Source organism: Pleuronectes platessa, chromosome 4 (genome assembly GCF_947347685.1).
Source record: "Pleuronectes platessa chromosome 4, fPlePla1.1, whole genome shotgun sequence".
In the NCBI taxonomy this organism is placed as follows: domain Eukaryota; kingdom Metazoa; phylum Chordata; class Actinopteri; order Pleuronectiformes; family Pleuronectidae; genus Pleuronectes; species Pleuronectes platessa.
Window position 1 is genome coordinate 10,985,907 of NC_070629.1, and position 19,076 is coordinate 11,004,982.

The 19,076-nt window shown below is 41.1% G+C and overlaps 1 protein-coding gene across 1 annotated transcript in view; it reads right to left on the reverse strand.

Moving 5' to 3' along the window:
• The window catches only part of si:dkeyp-14d3.1 (transmembrane protein 132C), a gene marked incomplete at its 5' end in the record, with an annotated part of 118,973 nt that overhangs the window by 18,570 nt on the left and 81,327 nt on the right, over positions 1-19,076 (reverse strand). Inside the window, one exon of the mRNA XM_053421887.1 lies at positions 2,490-2,633. Within this exon, the coding sequence (XP_053277862.1) occupies positions 2,490-2,633 (144 nt within the window). The remainder of the gene's footprint in view (positions 1-2,489; positions 2,634-19,076) is intronic.

Here is a 19,076-nt window from a genome sequence, read left to right on the forward strand (position 1 = left end):
ACAGAAGCGATTAAGCATCTCAGACTCCTCTGCATAAGCTACAGCGCTCACTTCTACGCACTGGGAATGTCTGTAGATATTCTAATAGCCTTAGTTCGTGATAGCAGCGCTTGTAAGAGCCCACTCGTAGCATGACCTTGAGTAGCTACAGCTCATTGCTAACACTCAGGAAAACACATGAATACACAACGGTGGCCTGCGTTTGTGTTTCTGGTATAGATGTTGTTTCCTGTGTGAGAAACCAAAATACAGTTTTTCTATCTACATGCTGTTGTTTGATACCAGCCTATGGAAGCACGGATAGTTATAGAATGTTTGGACCTTCTCAATATTAAAAGCCCTGACAGAAATTGCCCAATACATTTAAAGCTCATGTTAAAGTCACATAATTTGTGCCTGATGGATTCTATATCTTAATATATTTTACCTTAACATCTGCATATTTACACTCTCCGCAAATTCACCATCACTCTCCGAAATATGTCATCATGGAAATAAGAAGTCAAGTATTCCATCTTTATTGAACTCAGTTTTTGAGAGATATATTTCTCTTTTGCTCCTAAGACTTGCTGTTTAACTTGTTACTAGCTTATATTGTCTATTGTTTGGAGTTGTACATTGGGTAAAATAAATTTTTCTGAGCTGATAACACAGCTGACTGAAGCTGTTCGAAGCAACACTGAGCATTGGGTGAACTGGGAACCCTAAAGTTGATCATATATCCAAGTGAAAGATTCTGTAACATAGAGCAGATCCAAGGGAGGGGGCCACTTGCCCCAGGTGAACCTATTGGCCCTTGAAGTGCCCATGTAGTAACTAGTCACTTACCAACAAAACCAACAATAAACGTGACAATATTTTATTTTCTAAGCTGTTTTGAAGAACACAATTTATTTGAACGAGAAATTATTTTCAAAATATATTCAATGATGTGTGGCTTTACTCAAAGCTATAGAGCTAACAGTAAACGAGGAATGACTTAAATGTTCCCATTACTTATTCAGGAATTGAGCATGGATGTTGGAAATATAATCGGCCCTCTGTATAAATCATGGCTCCTTTTTGGCCCCTGATTTTGACAAATCTTAGATCTGTCACTGGCAAAGCGGCATTAAGGTTATGTGGGGCTTATATATGTGAAATACACAAAAGAAGTGATGTGATCCATGCTCTAAAAAAAAAAATTATAGACACTTAAAGTCTTAAAATGTCCTTATTGTTTTGCCACTACACGTGAAGCTGCAGAACGATTGTCCATGAGGTTCTGCTGTCCTCCTACACAGTCTTTAACATTCCACAGCACAGCCAACACAGCAAACCCTGCTATCAACTGCCAAAAAGACCAGAAAAAGCTAAAGGTGCATGCAAACATATGAAGTCAGAGCTTTATTCATACCTACACATGCCCGACCAAATTTGTTCAAACAACACAAACCTCCAAAGAGGTTTTAAAGAAAACCACGTGACCTGAGGAATTTCTTTCAAAAGATGCCACAAGTGAGAGGAGGAACTGTAAATGTGCAGGGTGATTCATTATTCAGATTCATTGTCACTCTGTGTTTATTTATCAACTATTCCCTGGGTCATGATTAGAAAAAAAGATTCCCTGAGTGGGCACGCCGGATGAATGCTCTGAACTACAGATCTCAGCAGCAGAGCTGTGGCTTTTTATTAAAACAGCTCTGACTACAATTTAATTTCCCTCTGGACCATACTTAGCCATCCCTAACTCACGCATCAGACATGATTAGGTGGATTGATGTGGAAAAATATGTTCCTCTTCTTTAGTTTTTGATTTGGCTTCATTATCACACTTAAGTGTACATTACTTTGAGTTTAATTTGCTGCATCCTGCTATCCTGTGTGAATCTGACAGGCTCAGAAAAAAACATGATGGGAGGGAGCCCCTGGCACAGCAGGGTGCTGTTTCGAGATACTGAGCCACATCTCAGTTTGGGAAAAAGGCCACAGAAAGATGTAATTTCTTTTCTCTGGTTTTTCATCAAGTGTTTCCATAGATATTTAAGGACCTGGGATTGTGGTGAAGAGCAACTTTTTGTATTGGAGAGTAAAGCCACTGATACCAGGGCTCAATGTGAAAACACTACGGGACTTTTTTACTTTGTTGTGCTTTGAGCCTCAGGTTTGAAACAGGCCATTAAAATAAAGAAAAGGTTGAGCAGCATATCAAACACACACTTTCATGTTGTTTGCTGGTGTTTGTTTCCTTTCTCCAGGATTTATATAGATACGCTGAACATAGAAAACCTTCTCATGATTCACATTATATAAAAATAAATTTAACATTCACAAACACTTTAATGCAACATCTGTACAGATTCACAATACCTGCAAAGTGTCTGTCAATCATAAAAAATGTGTTGCAGTAGTATTGCCGTTTGAAAATTGACAAAATAATACATTTTGCATTTGAACTAATATGCATTAGCATTATTGTTAACATTGTATGGTATTCAACATTTACTGACCTTCACCACATCTTCATCTGTAGAGCGACACTTGACTGCATCAGAGACGTCAGTAACTGAGGCGTCTATCCCGATGGTCACCACCTTCACCGGGACAGCCACCGTCTTCCCAGTCAGCACGGCCGTGTTCAAGATTTCAGAGTCCTAGAGACATGGAGACAGAGGGAGGGAGAGAGAGAGAGAGAGAGAGGGAGATAGAGATAAAGCACAGCACTTGTCAAAGAGCTGCTAAGTGTCTAATCCAACCACTAACAGACAATCAGTAATCACCAGCTCAGAGCTAATAGAAAATGTGTGAGTAACAAGTGGTATTGAAAATGACCTCAAGAGGCTTTGTACAATTACTGCTCAATTAGTGAATAATGGGAGCTGGTGAGCTCAGCAGCTTAAAATCAATGTCTTTCATTTAAAATCTCCAAGTGCAGTGGACGAATAGAACCGAGTTTGAACTAGAAGTTTGCATCGTAGAGTTGATCGCCAGGAAAGAGCTCAGTTTTGAAAGGTGCAGCGTTTTATCTGTGTCTGAGGGAGCTTATACACAGCAACTTAAAAAGCACTTGTAAATACACAAAATAGCGAATGTAAGAAAATATTATTTTTCTATTATTTTGTACAAGACTATGTTCTGTATTTGGTGCATGTGCTGCAATTACTCAACAAATCAAAGAAACATGCAGCAACTTGTAACACAAACGACAATATAAGTGATTCCAGGGGACATGAAAAAGCACAAAGTACATTGAAGTGAGAAAAGTGTGTGTGCTCTATTACATGATTCATGTCCTTTCCTACTCAGAAACATCATCAGTAACATGACATGGAGTCACACAGAGCTTCTGTTGCCGGGGTCGTTTCAGCTTCACTTAATTTTTCTCGGATTCACAGGAAATTAAGGGCTGTCTTCAGTCTCTTTGGTGGATGTGATTACCCTGCTCTTGTGCCTGTGCAATCACCTGGGAAGAGTAGTACCAGGAGACTATGCCTGGTTTGAAATACACAGTGAACACAACTTCTGCCTGCAGTTTACATTTTTATCCTTTGCTCAAATCTTAAAACATTTCTAGGAAAGAGGGGTGTGTGTGTGGGGGGGGTGGATGGGCTGAAGAAGGCTCTATCAAGATAGAGATGTTCGTATCAGTTAAAATCAATAATAATCATAGTAATTGTCATATTAGAAATTATTTTAAGTTTAAAGACAGATTTTTGCTCCCAAGTGAAGGCTGTGGTTTTAAACAGGTCATAATGAGCAGAGAATGACAAATGGATAAACGGCTAAATATTTAACAAATCTGAAGCCATTTAATTATGTGTTATACTTCCCCACCGTGCTGACACAACGCAAAAGCAATGAATGTAAATTGAAGGAATTGATATGGCAATAGTTATTGGTGTTGTTTACTGGTCCAGCCCTAATGATAACTGGTACAAAGTAATACCAGAAAACATATAGAAATAAAATGCTAAGCAAAAGGTAAACAAAGAAAACCAAGGTAATAAAATAGTAATGCCAAGCAAAATACTTGTGTATCAAACAAAGTGGAGTTGAATGTTTATTGTTTTCAGGCTTGCTAGGAATAACAAACTAGACCAAGATCTCAACTGGATAAAAGGATATTTCTTCAACAACTGGAAATATTCCCTTCAATGCAGAAGACTAAATCCTGTAGGAGATTGTTTTGGTCTTGAATAAAGTCTGTTGGGCCGTAGCTTTTCTAACTGTCTAGTACCTATGTTGCTTTATGTGCAAAAAGATTGTGTTGAACCCGCAAACACTACAACACTGAGGTCGACAACATTACAGATAATTTTATATATAATACAGGACATTGCATTTAAAGGGTTTTATTTTTGGGGGAATTTGCAAAGGTTGGATGAAATTGCTGTAGTTTAATTAGAAAGCTCATTCTTGGTCTGGATGATAGACCTTAATGTTAAATGACTAAAATAAGACTTACATGTTTATAATGTATTTTTACGAGACAAGGATTAAGTCACTAAAGTAAAAATGAAAAATAATTATGAACAAAACTAACATGAAATTGTAACTCAGGTCTTACAATGATTAAGACAATATCTGGGCAAATTCACACCACTGTGTAAAAAGCAAAAGTGCTGTAATTTGCCTATAGACTTTATTGGAAATACTCTTAGTCGCTGACCTTAGCGGTTTAGATAGCCCTGGTTCTTTAAATTAAATGGCAGAGCTTCATTACTCTGAACAGAAATCTTAACCTTTTATTACACACACACCCTTGCAGACACCGATATTGTCACAGAAGATAATTGGGGACAGTTAAGATAAGTTTGAGGGAACTTCTGCTGTCTGGTCAGCCGTGCACATCGGATTGTCTCTTCTGCCTATTGACCCCAAAGAAATTACACAGATTGCCCTAGAACCCTGGACACCACAGTAAATAACTGAGGTTAATGTGTCCATTGAATACTTTGTGATTAACAAAACCCTCTTACTATTGAACTGAAATGGCTTTAGCTAATTGTACAAAATGATACAAGTCTCTCATTGTAAGCTGTTTTCATTCTGTGATTCAGATGGTCTTGCACAAAAGCCCGGCACTGATTTCCCTAATTTCAATGGGCAGGAACCTCAAGACACCCTATCTTTTTCTCCTCAGTATTTATGCTTAACCGGCACATAAGACCTGTCGGTATTATTCTATTGAGGTAGCAACCATTATTCTTTATTTCTTTCTTTTACTCTGGAGTGATGTCTGTTGAATAAAATGTCACATTCATTTTGAATAACATTACTAAAACTGACAGGCACAGATAGGACCGAGTCTGACTCAATGTCATCACAATCATGTGTATTCCACAGTCACCAGGAAAGTAGAGGGGACTTGTTCGCTGCTCTGTGAACTCGCTATCTAAAGACTCGCCGCACGTTTGTGAGCTGGAGGATCGGAGTCTTTGGAAAAAAGAGAAAAGCAGGATTAAGCTTGGTTGAAAGGAGCCTGTTCGTTTGTAAGCATCATTTACCGAGACCATTCAGCTTGGGAGCTAAATGATTTTTAGTTGAGCCAGGAAATACCAATGTATCACAAAAAAGCCACTTAATCTTCAAATGAATTTTCATTACAATTTTATAGACTGTGACAGTGTTATAAAGCAATATAAACCCCACACTCCCTGTGTCGCCGACTTTGATTCAATTCCCCTTGAAACCGAGGGTTGCTGTAAATTAACCGGGATTCCTCCATTTCCAGGGGGTCATCTATAATACATGATGGGGTAAATGGTTGGGACCCGGTGAAAGCAGAGGCTAATGTTAGATTACAGCAGCTGGATATGACCCAGCAGGCTGAGAGCGGCAGAGAGCAGGGCCTGCTGGTAATAAGACACAGCAGGAGCCCAGAGTGATGCATCAATGGTTCACTCACTCTGACATAGATAGCACAATTAAACACAAAATGGACACCAGTGGAGCACATCAATAGTGATACATGGTCAGATTACACTGGTATGAATGAAGACATATGAAATATGGGCCTTTGGAATTGGGGAAATGTCTATTACACAATGAATGCTTTTATTATGGTCAGAGAATTAATGTGTTTCTTATTCTAGATGTTAGATGTATTAAAGGGGAATTCCCAGAAAATGATTTAACTCTCGTTCTGCGTCTGCTTTGCCCTCATCTACGGCAGAGTATTAGCAGTGTCCTGAAGAAAAACTATTCAGAGATTTAACAACAAAGTTGTAATATTATGACGATAATTCGTAGTTGAGAAAAAGATATCATACTACAAGATTAAATTTGAAATTTGATGACAAAAAGTCATCATACTATTACATCATATTTTCTTTTAAGGAATTAAGCAGCAATTATAATTCTTGCTTAATTAAAACATTACTCGAGTTAATTGATACATCTGAAGATCATGTGGCTCTTTACAGTGTTTGCTGTCGGCCAACTCTTGATGTTTGTAGTCTGTTTCTTTTTTGTATCTTTTATTTTTCCCTTTTTTGTGTTGTAGAGATACGAGTTATCACCAGGGTAACAAGGAGTCCTTCAAAATAATTGGTTTAATATTAATGAAGCAGTCAAACTATGTATCATATTCCTGATTTCACCAAATGTTTACTTTGCAAGAACTTTCATGATGAATGAGTCAAGGCCGAGGTTGTAGTCCGGGTCAAGGTTGAAGGTTGAGGTCGGGGGTGACACTGTTCACGCCCAGCTCAGGTGATCTTCAGAGTTCAAGTGTGAAACATCGAGGACTATCCTGAGATCAGTTCACTCAGACACGTGTCCACATACTTTTGTTAGCGTGCACGTGATACACTGGAGGTCCAATCCTGGATAATCCAAAATCTTGATTTACTATCAATCTCATTGTTTCAAAATCCCTTAGGATATCACACATATGTAACCAACAGGAACTTGACAGTCGAACACCACCAAACATTTCCTCCCAAACAAAAGAGGCAACTTCCTCAAAGTGTGGTTCGTTCTTCAGAATGAACAGCTTGTCACACAATCTCTTCAAAGTTCTGATGCTTATGATTATGTTGTGCTGAAGGATAAAAAGATGATTTGTGAAACCTACACTAAAGTATAACCTTTTAATGCAATCAACGACATCACTCAGTCTCGGCCCAGCTTGTGAGTAAGCCTGGGGGCTTTTGGACACCCAATGAACCAGTTACTCACTTTTCCCAGTCATTAGTCTAAGTCGGGTAAATGTAAAAGAAGCTAAAGAAGCTGGAAACTGCCAAAACAAGCCAATCAGAGTGGAGTTTACTGTCTGTAGGTATTATATATAGCACATTTTAAAAGAGCCTGCATTTAAAGTAAGGGTTTAACGAAGCATTATATAAATCAATATCTACTCACTCTGTGCCTCCCCACTGACTTGTGTCCTGCTTTTTACCACTCTTTCCTCACCAGTATAAGACATTACGATAATATGATAAATACATATGTAATGTATATGTCTTAACATGGGAAGGTTCAACGGCAGAAGACACAAGACAGTGATATCGTTTCACAAAATCACTTTTTACAGATGTTTCCATGCATGCATCCTGCTTTGTATTTTATTTGATTCTCAACAGTTGACCCGAGTGTTTGTGCTTTACTCACAAACCAGTCTGCTCCCTCAAGTCTCACAGATAGGAGTCTTTTTGTTCAATAATCTGTGGGAGAACTGCCTGTCTGCTTTATCAAGGATCTCTCTGTTAGCATTCAGCCCACTGCTGTGGCTGGTAATGTGTTCTGGGCCGTAATTTCTGCCTGTGTCTCGGCTGGATCTGAAAATAAGTGAGATTTATGGTGTCAGCCTGAGTGACATGGGCAGCATGAGAAGTAGCGGGGCCGCCTGTCCTGGTGTTGCCTCGACGATGCACTGACGCATCCACATTCTGACCCCCACCATCTCGGCCACAGCTACAAATAAACAGGTCAAGCCCGGTGTTGAGTTTGGGAAATTTGGGGGTGTGCATTATTCATAGCGTGGCGGGGGGGAAGAGAGGGCGGAAAACATGGTGCATAGTCTTAGTGTGGACACCTCTTCATGTCAGTCCCTCGTTGTTCTGGCTGTTTAAAAGCCAACGGTCTGTCCAGATGAACCCGGACGCACGATTTAAAAGCAAAAACATTAAATCTGATGATTTTACCATGACAAGGTCGCTGGTTCGAGGCCACGGACAGGCAAACAGGATACCTGGACTGACGGATTGACCAAACAATGGATCTGTTTAAGTCAAAGAGGAGTGACAGATGGACCCTCCTATTCTAATCCTACTGTTTAAGTGCCCTTGATCAAGGCACCTTACTCCCATTTAATACCTGTTCCAAGGGCGCTTTCAAATATAAAGCTGCCCACTACTCCGTGTGGTCACTGCCCCTCTGTGTGTTGCATTCCGTGTGCTGTGTCCAACTACGGGTGGGTTAAGAGCAGAAGTTGAACTTCCCAATTGCACGTAGCATGATTGTGTGTGCATGAGTGATTCAGGACGAGAAAGCAAATCTTAATCTTAATCTTAATGATAGATGACTCGTCATTGAGTCTCTTGATGATCTTACATGTCATTTCAAGAGCAATAGCGTTAAAAACAATACCATATAATATGGCAACAGTCAAATAACCTATAGTAAATGAAGTATTAATCTTGTTCTGATAAACATTTTTATCCCTTGGTGACAAGGTATGTGCATGGGTGAGGAGACTGAGATGGGAGCAGGGGGATTGCAAATAATACGCTGCAGACATTAAACGCCACTCGGTCTCAGTGTCCTGAAGCTATTAAGCAGACTAAAAGAGACATGTCCTTACTTCAGCTCCTCTCCCCACAATATGCATTGCTCCATGTGCTACTTCCTCCCGTCAATTCCAGTGGGCGTTTAATTGGCTAGAATCAAGAAACACGGAGGAGAGTGGGAATAAAGGCCTTGGTAGCACCATGCAGAGCGATACATCACTGCATGACAGCACATTGAAGTGGTGGGATTGTCGTGAAGCCAACACACTGCCTTTTAATGAGGGTCCCTCTCCTGCTCGCTGCTCTTCCCTGACCACACTCGCCCCTCCAAGGGTCAACCAGCTCCTCTCGTTCTCCCTTTTCCTTGTTTCTTCCTGGCTGACAGGATAGAGGTGACCCATCTCCACTCGGCAGTCATCGCTCGCTGCCTCCAAAAAAAAACTTTAACTGCGTTTCAGCAGCACTCTCAGGTGCACGCCGGTCAGAGATCTGATCTGCTCATTACCGCCGGTTGGAATGAGATGAACTTGATGGCTGCTTTGATAGTGGATCTGCTCGAGAAAATGTCGGTTTAAAAGGAGAGGTAATGAGATATCATGTTGAGGATCACAGGGACACAGTGAACTGGTGGCTTGTTATTAGCAGCCACATCTAGGGCCACTTCAATAGGTACTTCCTTCAGTAATTAAGAGACACTATAGAAAAGGCACTTAATTCCCTGTCAGAGTATGGTAGGTCAAACACACTGAAGTGATGATATGTGAAGTGGCTGAATATCTGGGCTGATTAAAGATAGATATGTGCAGATTGTGTCAGATTGTAGATTTGAGTGTGCAATTCTAAACTACAAATGGTTGTTTGTAGAAAACAATCAGTTGGACTTCCCCTGCATTCACATGGATTTCAGTTGCAAACAATTCAGCCAACGGCAATACAATATTTAATCGGTAGAAATATTGTTTATTCCAATCTAAGGTGACACCCTCTGCCTCCTGTTCTGCTGAATATGAAACCAATTAAATATCACATGTCAACAGACAGAGATAAAGAAGTCATGAATGCAAACCACATATTCACTCAATTTAATGGAACAAGATTTATTTCAAGCTGCTATTTGACTAAAAGGCAGAGGCAAGACGTGGCCACGCCCCTGAACAGATCAAAATCTGCTTCATCTTCAACGTTACCAGGACCAGAGCATCTTTGGACAGACGTGGGTTGAGAAACATGATTGACTGCTTTTTTCATGCTTCAAATTGATCTGCTACTTGGCTACCAGTTGACAAGCTTTGTCCAATTATATTCAAGCAGGTGACAATACGATACAATTCTATTAATTGCAATTTTGTATCGGACAAGTAGAAGAAACATCAACCAAAACAATAACATAATTAAAGAATTGCACAGTTGAGTTGACCTAAAAGTACAATTTATTTAAAAGAAATTGTAAAGTTCATAGTAAATAAATTTATTTACTAATCACACAGTCCACATGGCAGAAAGGCATTTATATCTCACAATATTTTTGTGTGAATTACATTTTATATGTATGCATTTACGATGGTAATATTTCAGGAAAGAGAGTGATTGATACCACTCTGTCTGTATGGTAAATATAATCCTACCATACCATAAAAGCCCAAAAACGGGGGCAGGAGGAAACAGTCAAAATGGCTTTTTCCAAATATAAAAACAAAATCTGCCTACAAGCACCTCCACATAAAACATTATATTATTATATATCTTGTTTTTTTTATTATCACTATAATATCTAAATATAAACCAGATACTTAATGGAAAGTTGTTTGCTGGACTGCTTCTTGGCTGGAAGCAGTGTCTTGTCTGACAAGCAAAGACACAGTGACAGTAAGTCGGTGTGGCTGGAGACAGTCCATAATCCCCTGTAAGAGCACAACTTACCAGCCAGGGTGGATGTTGCCTCCTGCTTCCAGTAATAACGCTGAATGAAGCAAAAGCCTGTCAGAGCCGTAGCTTCTCATTTACTCGAGTCATCTTTTTTCCTTATTTCTATCAATAAAGCAAATACAAATATTTTCTAAGATGTGGAAATACGTCTCTTCAGGGGTGGGCTCCCCATCACATTCCTTGTCGCTGCTTGAATTGTTTGACATCTCTCAAATATCATATATATATAAATCTAACTGTACGACCACTTCCCTCAAGTGTCCCTGACTCACGAGTAAAAGAAGCATCTTCCTTCTACATGTCCTGAGCTTGACTTTTGAGGATAAAACCATAATGACTGGGCGGAGCAGAAAGAAAACATCAAAAGACAAAACGGTTTGCACTGAAACCTCCAGACGATTCCAAGAGCAGCTGGAGTAAAAATAAACAGAAATTCCTGAAGTCAATAGACTCAGTGGTAGGAACATTGATGTCGCATTTCTTCCCTCACTCACAGGCTTCAAAAGAAAGGCGGTCAATGACGTATTCAGAAACTCCCACTTTTTAAGTTGAGCTGCTCGGTCGGTTATTTAAAAAGAATTCGGACAACAGTTTATGGAGAGTATTGATTTTCTCAGTCACATTGAATAGCTCTCAACTGTACATTATTTATGAGTACAGATGATTTATGGGTAAACTGACTGCAGGGAGGTGTCACAATGACACGTTGCTGACAGGACAAATCCCCCAACAAATATTAATTGCATTAGGAATCTGAAATCATATCAAGCTGCACTGTTTTAGCTTTAGAAGGAAACAGTGTAAGGCTGCTCCCAGGCATTTTTAAGGCATCTTGTCTGAACCCACCTGTCTGTGATATAAAGTACATTTAGAGAGATCTTAATAGTGTCTGTGCTTTTAAAGTCGAATTTCAAAAGAGGAATTATTATTGAGGGTTGGTGCAGGAAGGACGGAGCCATGCTCTGGAGCCAAGTGGCCCGAAATGCACCTTGTGTGGTGAGAAGGAGCTTTTGAATAAAACATGGCCGGACGTGGAAGCACTATATTTTAAGTTTATAGAACGAATCGCCTCAATCCTCATGAATACCATACCTGTAATACATTAAGATCAACGGGTCAGGAGGGAGGAGCGAGTGTCCCCAGTGGATTACGACAACAGTCAGACTCGGCTCTCGAAGAATCAAGGTCAGACACCAGGGACAGAAGCAACCCTCTGCTCACCATGAGATGAGTGAGAGAGCGGCGGGGACTCGGGGGAGTTAGCTGGCGGGTGCTCTGAGCGGTGCTGCTGCAGCAATGCCTTTTTCACACCCCTGCTGTTCGCCCATAGAGCCAGTGCCCTAAGGCCAGGACGCAGGGAAACAACTCTGCTCGCGCCAGTCTCCTCAATTTCAGCCCGATATCTATCACAGTCACACGATCGATGAAGAGTTCTTCACCAACAGCCAACCATGCCTGTAGGGGGATGACCTCCTGATCTTTGTCTGATTTCTTCACCCGTCTCTGATCGAGATCCATACTGCCAGCTTAGCTTGGTTTAGCTCAGCTTAGCTGCCCTCTGGACACAGACCTCTCTCAGCAGACACAAAGGTCATCTCCACTGTAGAGTCCATTACGACAAAAAAAATACACAAACTTCAGCAGGCCGGGATGAAAGTCAGAATGAATCGAAGTGAGGCAGAATGTGGAGTGTGATGCGGGAACAATTATGGAGGGGATGTGAGATATGGACATGTGCAGACACTGTCACTCTGAGATTGATCCGTCAGTCTGGATCTGCCCTTCACTTCAGCCCTGCATTTCTTTTGCCATGCTGTTCAAACTTTTTCCCACCATTCCCGACAGGGTTAGGAGAACTGAGAGGGCTACAGCATCGGGGAGGAAGGTTCACTGCATACCGTTAGAGAAACTTGAATATAAGTGGTTCCACAGGGAACAGGTCTTAATAATTTTCTCTAGTCACAGCAAAATAAACCTTAACATGAATCAGAGAATGAATCGCGGGTCATCGTCCGGGGATTGCGACGGCACAGAAAACAAGTCGGTTGACCTGACCGCTGGAGGAGCTTGCAGAATCATTTTGCAAAGGTGAGCTTTCTTAATGGAGACAGAGATTTTCTGATGTCACTGTAATGGGTGAGCTTCAAAGAAGCCGCAAAAACAAAAGAGGATGTGTGTGTGTGCGCTTTAAAAACGAACAAACACACCAGGCTCACTTTTAACCTTTCAATTTGAAAAGGATTTCAGAACATATAATCCTATACCTGAGTTACACTGGCAGATTTGGCCATCAAATCTGTGGATCTGTTCTTTTGAGATTAGCTCACACTGTGAAGCAGTGCCATTAAAAGGTACAGTAATCCCCCCACTCACTCCCTCGCTACTGTACATGTGCAGTCACAGCAAAACTGTCAGTTCGTGCCAAATTTCTTTTTTACGTCCTGTGATGTCTAAGGAGCTAATGGACGAGGAAGATGTTAAGTCGTGCAGCGTGAAGGACTCCAGTCATGTTCTGGATTAGCCGGGCATTCGTCACAGTCTATTGTCCTAATTAGCATTACATGTATATGCCACATGTGCATACTGCAGCAGCCTCAATTAGTGCTCCCACTTCATCATCAGCCTCTAAGCTGTGGTAGATGCTAATGGATTACTCGCCTGGGGTCCATCCATCAGCCCCTTATTGTAAACCGTATGACTCATGCTTTGTGGAGAAAGAAAGATGCCATTGTTATCCTGCTTGTCTAAAACAGCAGGGGCATGCAACAGAGACTAAAGACAAGTGACTGAGCTTATGGAACAATGGAAATCAGGTACACTCTGCTCTTCCGGTAAACAGCTTGTACAATACTCTGTGTGCATATGATGCAGTTCTGCAGGATTAGCTGGCATATGAGTGCTTGTGTCTGTATGTCTAACAATGTGTCTGATTAATGGTTCTTCAGATTTCACTTGCCTGGCAGAGGAGATGTGCACTGCAACAGAGGGAATGGAATTGAAAGGAGTAAAATGAAACATTCATTGGGGGATGTTGATAGATGACTTTATCATGTGAGAGCAGAAGTGGCCAGAGAAGGCTGGGGTGATGATGTATTGTTTAACGATACATTGGAGCGGTATGTGAATACAAACGGCTGCTTTCATTTCTCCTCATCTCTGCGGCCGCGCAGCTCCTCTGACTGAGCACAGTTTGGTGTCTTGGCTGGGACAGGAAGACCGATGAGTCCAGATATGATGTATGCCCTGTCCTCCTGCTCCCTCTCCATCACCGGGCATCCACAGCATGGGTAATGATGATGAGGGCAGCCAGGACAGGAGCGTATTACTTCACAATGGTAAAAGATAATGGACCAGCCTCCTGCTGTGCAGGGGAATCGGCGCAGGCATCCAATTATTGGCTTTAAGATCCATCTCAAGATGACCCAAAAAACACAAAGCTCTTTCACACTGTGATGTGTGAGACCGAGGATGCCAACAGAAGGAGGCGGGGGTGACATTAGTCTAGATTGTTAGTAAAATTAATGTATGTTTGTCTGGAGCAAGTAGAAAAAATTTAGGAGGTGGAGAAAAAAAGGAGTAAAGCTCTGGAAAAGCAGTAGAGGAGAAGACAAGCAGGAACCTTCACAGTTGACAGAAAGCATTCTGAGGCATTTTCCTGGCTCCTAACTGACTTTTTAGAGGTTGTTTGATTTTTTTGGGGCGTTTGAAATAATTGCTGCATTTGCAGAACTGTGGCTTCACGGTTTGAAACCGGTGACAAAGTGGTGAGCGGCGCTCTGAGTCCTCCCAGCACAGGTGGGTCTGTGACAACACGCAGGAGGAGTCCTCTTCAAAGGGAGCGGAGAAAAAAAGGACAAGTTGTCTTTGAAACCAATGTAGCTGCTTTCCCAGAGGTGTCCCCCATGGCAGATTCCAGCACTTTGCTGGGGAAACGCAATAAAATACCTTTTCATAACAATCAATCCCAGCGAGGGCGCGGTAATTCAGAACGCAGCATAAACGTGCAGGGAACAAGTCTGAGGAACCATTGGAGTAATTGTCCATTAACGTGATCAATCCCAAGATAAGCTTCCCATTACTATACTAATTAGCTTTATTACATCACAACCTTTAGAGACATGGTCAGCAACAGATCCTCATTCAGTTTATGAGATTATTTCTGGTCAAAACACGATTATAGCACGATTCCATTATGACAAAATACAGTTTAGCTTCTTAGACTAATTAGTGGTAATTACAGATGAAAGGTTTTTCTAGAACCAAACCACAGAGCTGTTCTGTCAACAGATGCCTTCAGCGTGCTCTGTGAAGTCTCCCCTCTCAACTTGATTAAAAAAGATTGGAGAATTTCCCCTCGTGTTTCTCCCTCAATGGGATCTCTGAAAACCCCTCAGAGTCTGTTACTCCACTTCTCCTCTCCCCACACTTCTTTTCCCTGTTTCTTTCATCTGTAACCTTGATTTATTGTCAACATCACTTATCATAATAATGCGCCACTGTTGCAAAAAAAAATACAATAACTACAACAATGGCAACAAATATATGAGAAAGGCTTTCTGTTCAATTTTATGTGCAGATACACTACAGAGGCAGCTGTAGACGATCATATTTCTTTCAAAGCTTCCTGAAGCAATAGTCGATATTAATCTTCTTGATATTCTGAACAAAGTCCAGTGTAAAAAATTATCCTTCCTGAAATTCCTCTGTCCTCAAACTGTCCAGCAGCTAAAATCCAGATGAGATAAGCTCAATAGGATCTTCATTAAAAGCCTGATACGCTAATCTGAGTAAAGATTAATTATAACTGTGTGCTCAGGAAGAAAAAAAGAAAGAAAGCTTAATGAGCAGCAGAGTGGTTTTTCAATTAATTTTCCCAGGGTTTTGCCTCACAGGCTTCATACTGTCTGCCCTACATTACTGGTGGAGTTTTCAGTCAGCCTGAGAACAGAGGTTCTCTGCAGGTTCTCCTCCGGAATGGAAACAGCACAACATCTACAGTTAATCTACAGATTCTGAAGGATAAAATTATCTAAATTAAAAGAAGAAAAGAGAATTAACAGCTTGCAGTTTTATTCCTGTGCCAACTATACTGTTTTAAACCATTTTTGTCCAGTATTTTTAACAATTAAATAAAAGGGATTGAGTGTATCTTTGCCCAATTATCATATTAATTCTTTAGTTTACACGTTTACAATTATCAAGTGCCAGTGACTTTGAGCTGCCATCAAAAAATCTAGTTCATCCTTGACTCCAAGTGAACATTTGAACCACATTCACAGGGATGTGACCATATGGCCATACGTGTTTGGGATGTTTCCTTGAAGCTGGTCAAAGGAGAGCTCAGGCAGTAGCTGATGTCTTATGCTGAAGAATTTAATGCAGACGTGATGGATCAAGGAAACCAGAAGGTGGAACAACATGCAAACGCTGACAGAGTAACATCAGCAATTGTAAATCCCAGGTCTCAAGATGGGTCTCCCACAGCTTCCCCATTTGTCTCCCTCTACTTGGGTCAAAATAGTTGGAGTTGGTGCCTTTCTGTCTGGGACATCTGAGTTAGATATGAACGTTCCTGAGTGTAGACACAACAATGTGCTAGGTGGCCTTTATCTATAACTATACTTTGGGCCTCTGTGGAATGAAACTGTATTCTCTATACAGAGAGGCTCTATTCTCATAATGGTATTTTGCCGATGTAATGTGTGTGGATGGTCAAAAATTCCTAGAAAGGACTATAGACTGTATGCATGAAGAACCCATCTCTTCTTCCTCCCACTATCCAGAAATGAAGCCCAAATATCCCAGACACAAACTCTGCTTCTTGCACATTTGGAGCCAGAGTCTGCCCAGTAGCCATCAGGGATGGAGCCTCTGTCGGGACGTCCCACCTTTACACACGCTTGACCAAGAGTTGTGGAGACAAACTATTGTTGATGTTTTCAGGAAACATCAGTCTGTAGCTGAATTGTAAAAAAATATGAAACTGCTGTAGGCAGACATCTTGGATTCGATAGGTCTGCATTATTCCCTATAGAGCAGGGGTTTTCAACCAGGGGTCCGCGGCCCCCTGGTGGTCCGCGACGGCATTGCAGGGGGTCCACGAAATTTGCTTTGATATTTCAACACATTTCCAGATTACTCTTGAATATCCTGAAAAAAAATTAAAATAAGAAAAATATGTCTAAAATAATAAAGGTGATGAGGGGAACCTTGAAACCGGCTTGGGGCTAGAAACTGCCAGCAATTTTCCCCTGTGCATGAGTGTTAAAGGTAGATGTAGAAGAGCGGTTGAGCTAGGTAGAAAAACTCTCAGGAGGTCTTGCAGACGCAGTTTGTATGATGGGAATTTTTGTTTTCCCAAAAAGAAGGCCCAAAAGGGCAGAATTAATAATGAAAATATTAAATAAAACAAAAGAGCAAAAAACAAATACTTTGTAATAAGAAAAATAAATCAACTTTACCACGTTCGCTGGTTGAGAAACAATTTCTTAGGAGAGCTCTAGACTAGGGATGGGCGTTCGATTAAATTGTCTTCGTCGATCGTCGGGAGAGTTAATGACGAATTTTCGATTAATCATTCATATTTTCAAGTTCCAAAATTCACTATTTATAAGCTACATTAAAATAAAGTGAAAAAAAAAAGTGTGTTTCCTCATTGAGATCTTTATTAAAAGATGAACAAAATATGCGCTGCCGTAATCTTAAGCAGCGGAGCCGACAGCTAGAAGCCGGTGCTACTAAACACAACTGACCCTCGTTTTTTTTTTCTCCAAAATAAAATAATAATAATATAAAAAAACATAATGTTAAACAACAACTACAAATATATAATACTTAGGTCTGACAGGTTTTGCCAAATGTAACTCAAAACTATCAAACAAGGTACCGAGTCGAGAAAGCTTCATAATAATAACCAGTAACTCACATACAACTTCAGCACCAGCCTACGGATTTGTGTTGAGAAAGATGAGCATGTTAACATCCTCTGGGGTCAGACGCGAACGCAGCTGAGTCAAGCCGCCGAAAAACCCGCTCTGAGGGGCCTGACGTCGCCCTGATACACAGGTAGCTCCGTGCTAACTTGGCTAGCCTGGCCGTGGCTCCGGTGTTTGCGCTCCCCTCGTCCGTGTCAGACAACGCAGGCTCCTCGTCTCCCCCAGTCTCTGGGAGAGCTTCGCAGTGTTGGCAGTGGAGCAAGTCATTTTTTAACTCAAAATGGTCCCATGCAACACTTCGCCGTGACCTCTTCATGTTTACTTTGGAAATGGAACTACACGGTAACTCGCAGCCAGTCGCAGGTAACTGAGTAGGACTGTGGCGTTTTTTTCAAACACTGCCCCCCGTGGTCAAATGTGTAATTAGCGAATTTCTCGATGAAAAAATTATTTCATAGACGAAATTCTTAATGATCAATTAATCGACCGTCGATTAATTATGCCCATCCCTGCTCTAGACACACACACACAGAAGTACTACTCACGCAGTAGGTGGGATTTGCTGCTGGTGATCATGAGGTTAATCTTAAGTAGGCCTCAATTGTTTGTGTGATATTGTATGATTATCATTTGTTACATATTCTGCATTACTTTGTCATCTTCCCTCTTCAGTTGTAGCCCCAGTTTATGTTGATATTGATCACCGTTACTTTAACGTTCTCTCAACATGTCAGCTACATGTCTGTACATTTAAGTCATGAACGTTATATATTGACGTACATATGGTTCTGAGATGCAGTACACTACAAACTAAATTTAATTTTGTTTTCAATTCTACAGCACTGAAAATCAACAGTTTTTATTTTTTTACACATTTTTGTAGATTTGTTTGAGGTTTTTAAATAAAACCAACATGGAAAATCAAATTTTAAAACTTCCTTTTATCCACTTGCACGCACACACACACACGTAGGCACGCGCGCGTAGGCACATCAGTGGGCCGCGGATTACTTTCTAGTCAGAATGGTGGTCCCTGGGACAAAACCAGTTGAAAACCCCTGCTATAGAGTAATCCCATACTGTACAATGTGCACGCCAACAAAGTAATTCAATATTTGGTTCATGAAATCCTTCCCCAGTCTAACCATCCCTGTATCATCCCATTGGTGAGCCTCTTTGATACTGGTCATGTAACTGTCATATATTCTGTCCACCCACAGCTTCATGTGTCTGCTGCAGCTGCGTCTTCACCGCTCAGTCACGACTTAGTCCCTTGACTTCTGTGCACAGCGACCGGTTTTCTAATGGAATCACTGAGTGGGTTTTCCTTTGGGCAGAGAGTGTGTGTCTGTGTGTTTAAGGTGGGTTGACAGCACTTCTCCGACATTACCTTACTTCCTCTTTTCTATCGGCGGGGATTGTTGCAAAGGGGAGGGAGAGGAACTTATCTGTGGGCCTTTTCATGCCACAATGATCTCAAGTAATCTAATTCAGCCTTCCTCTT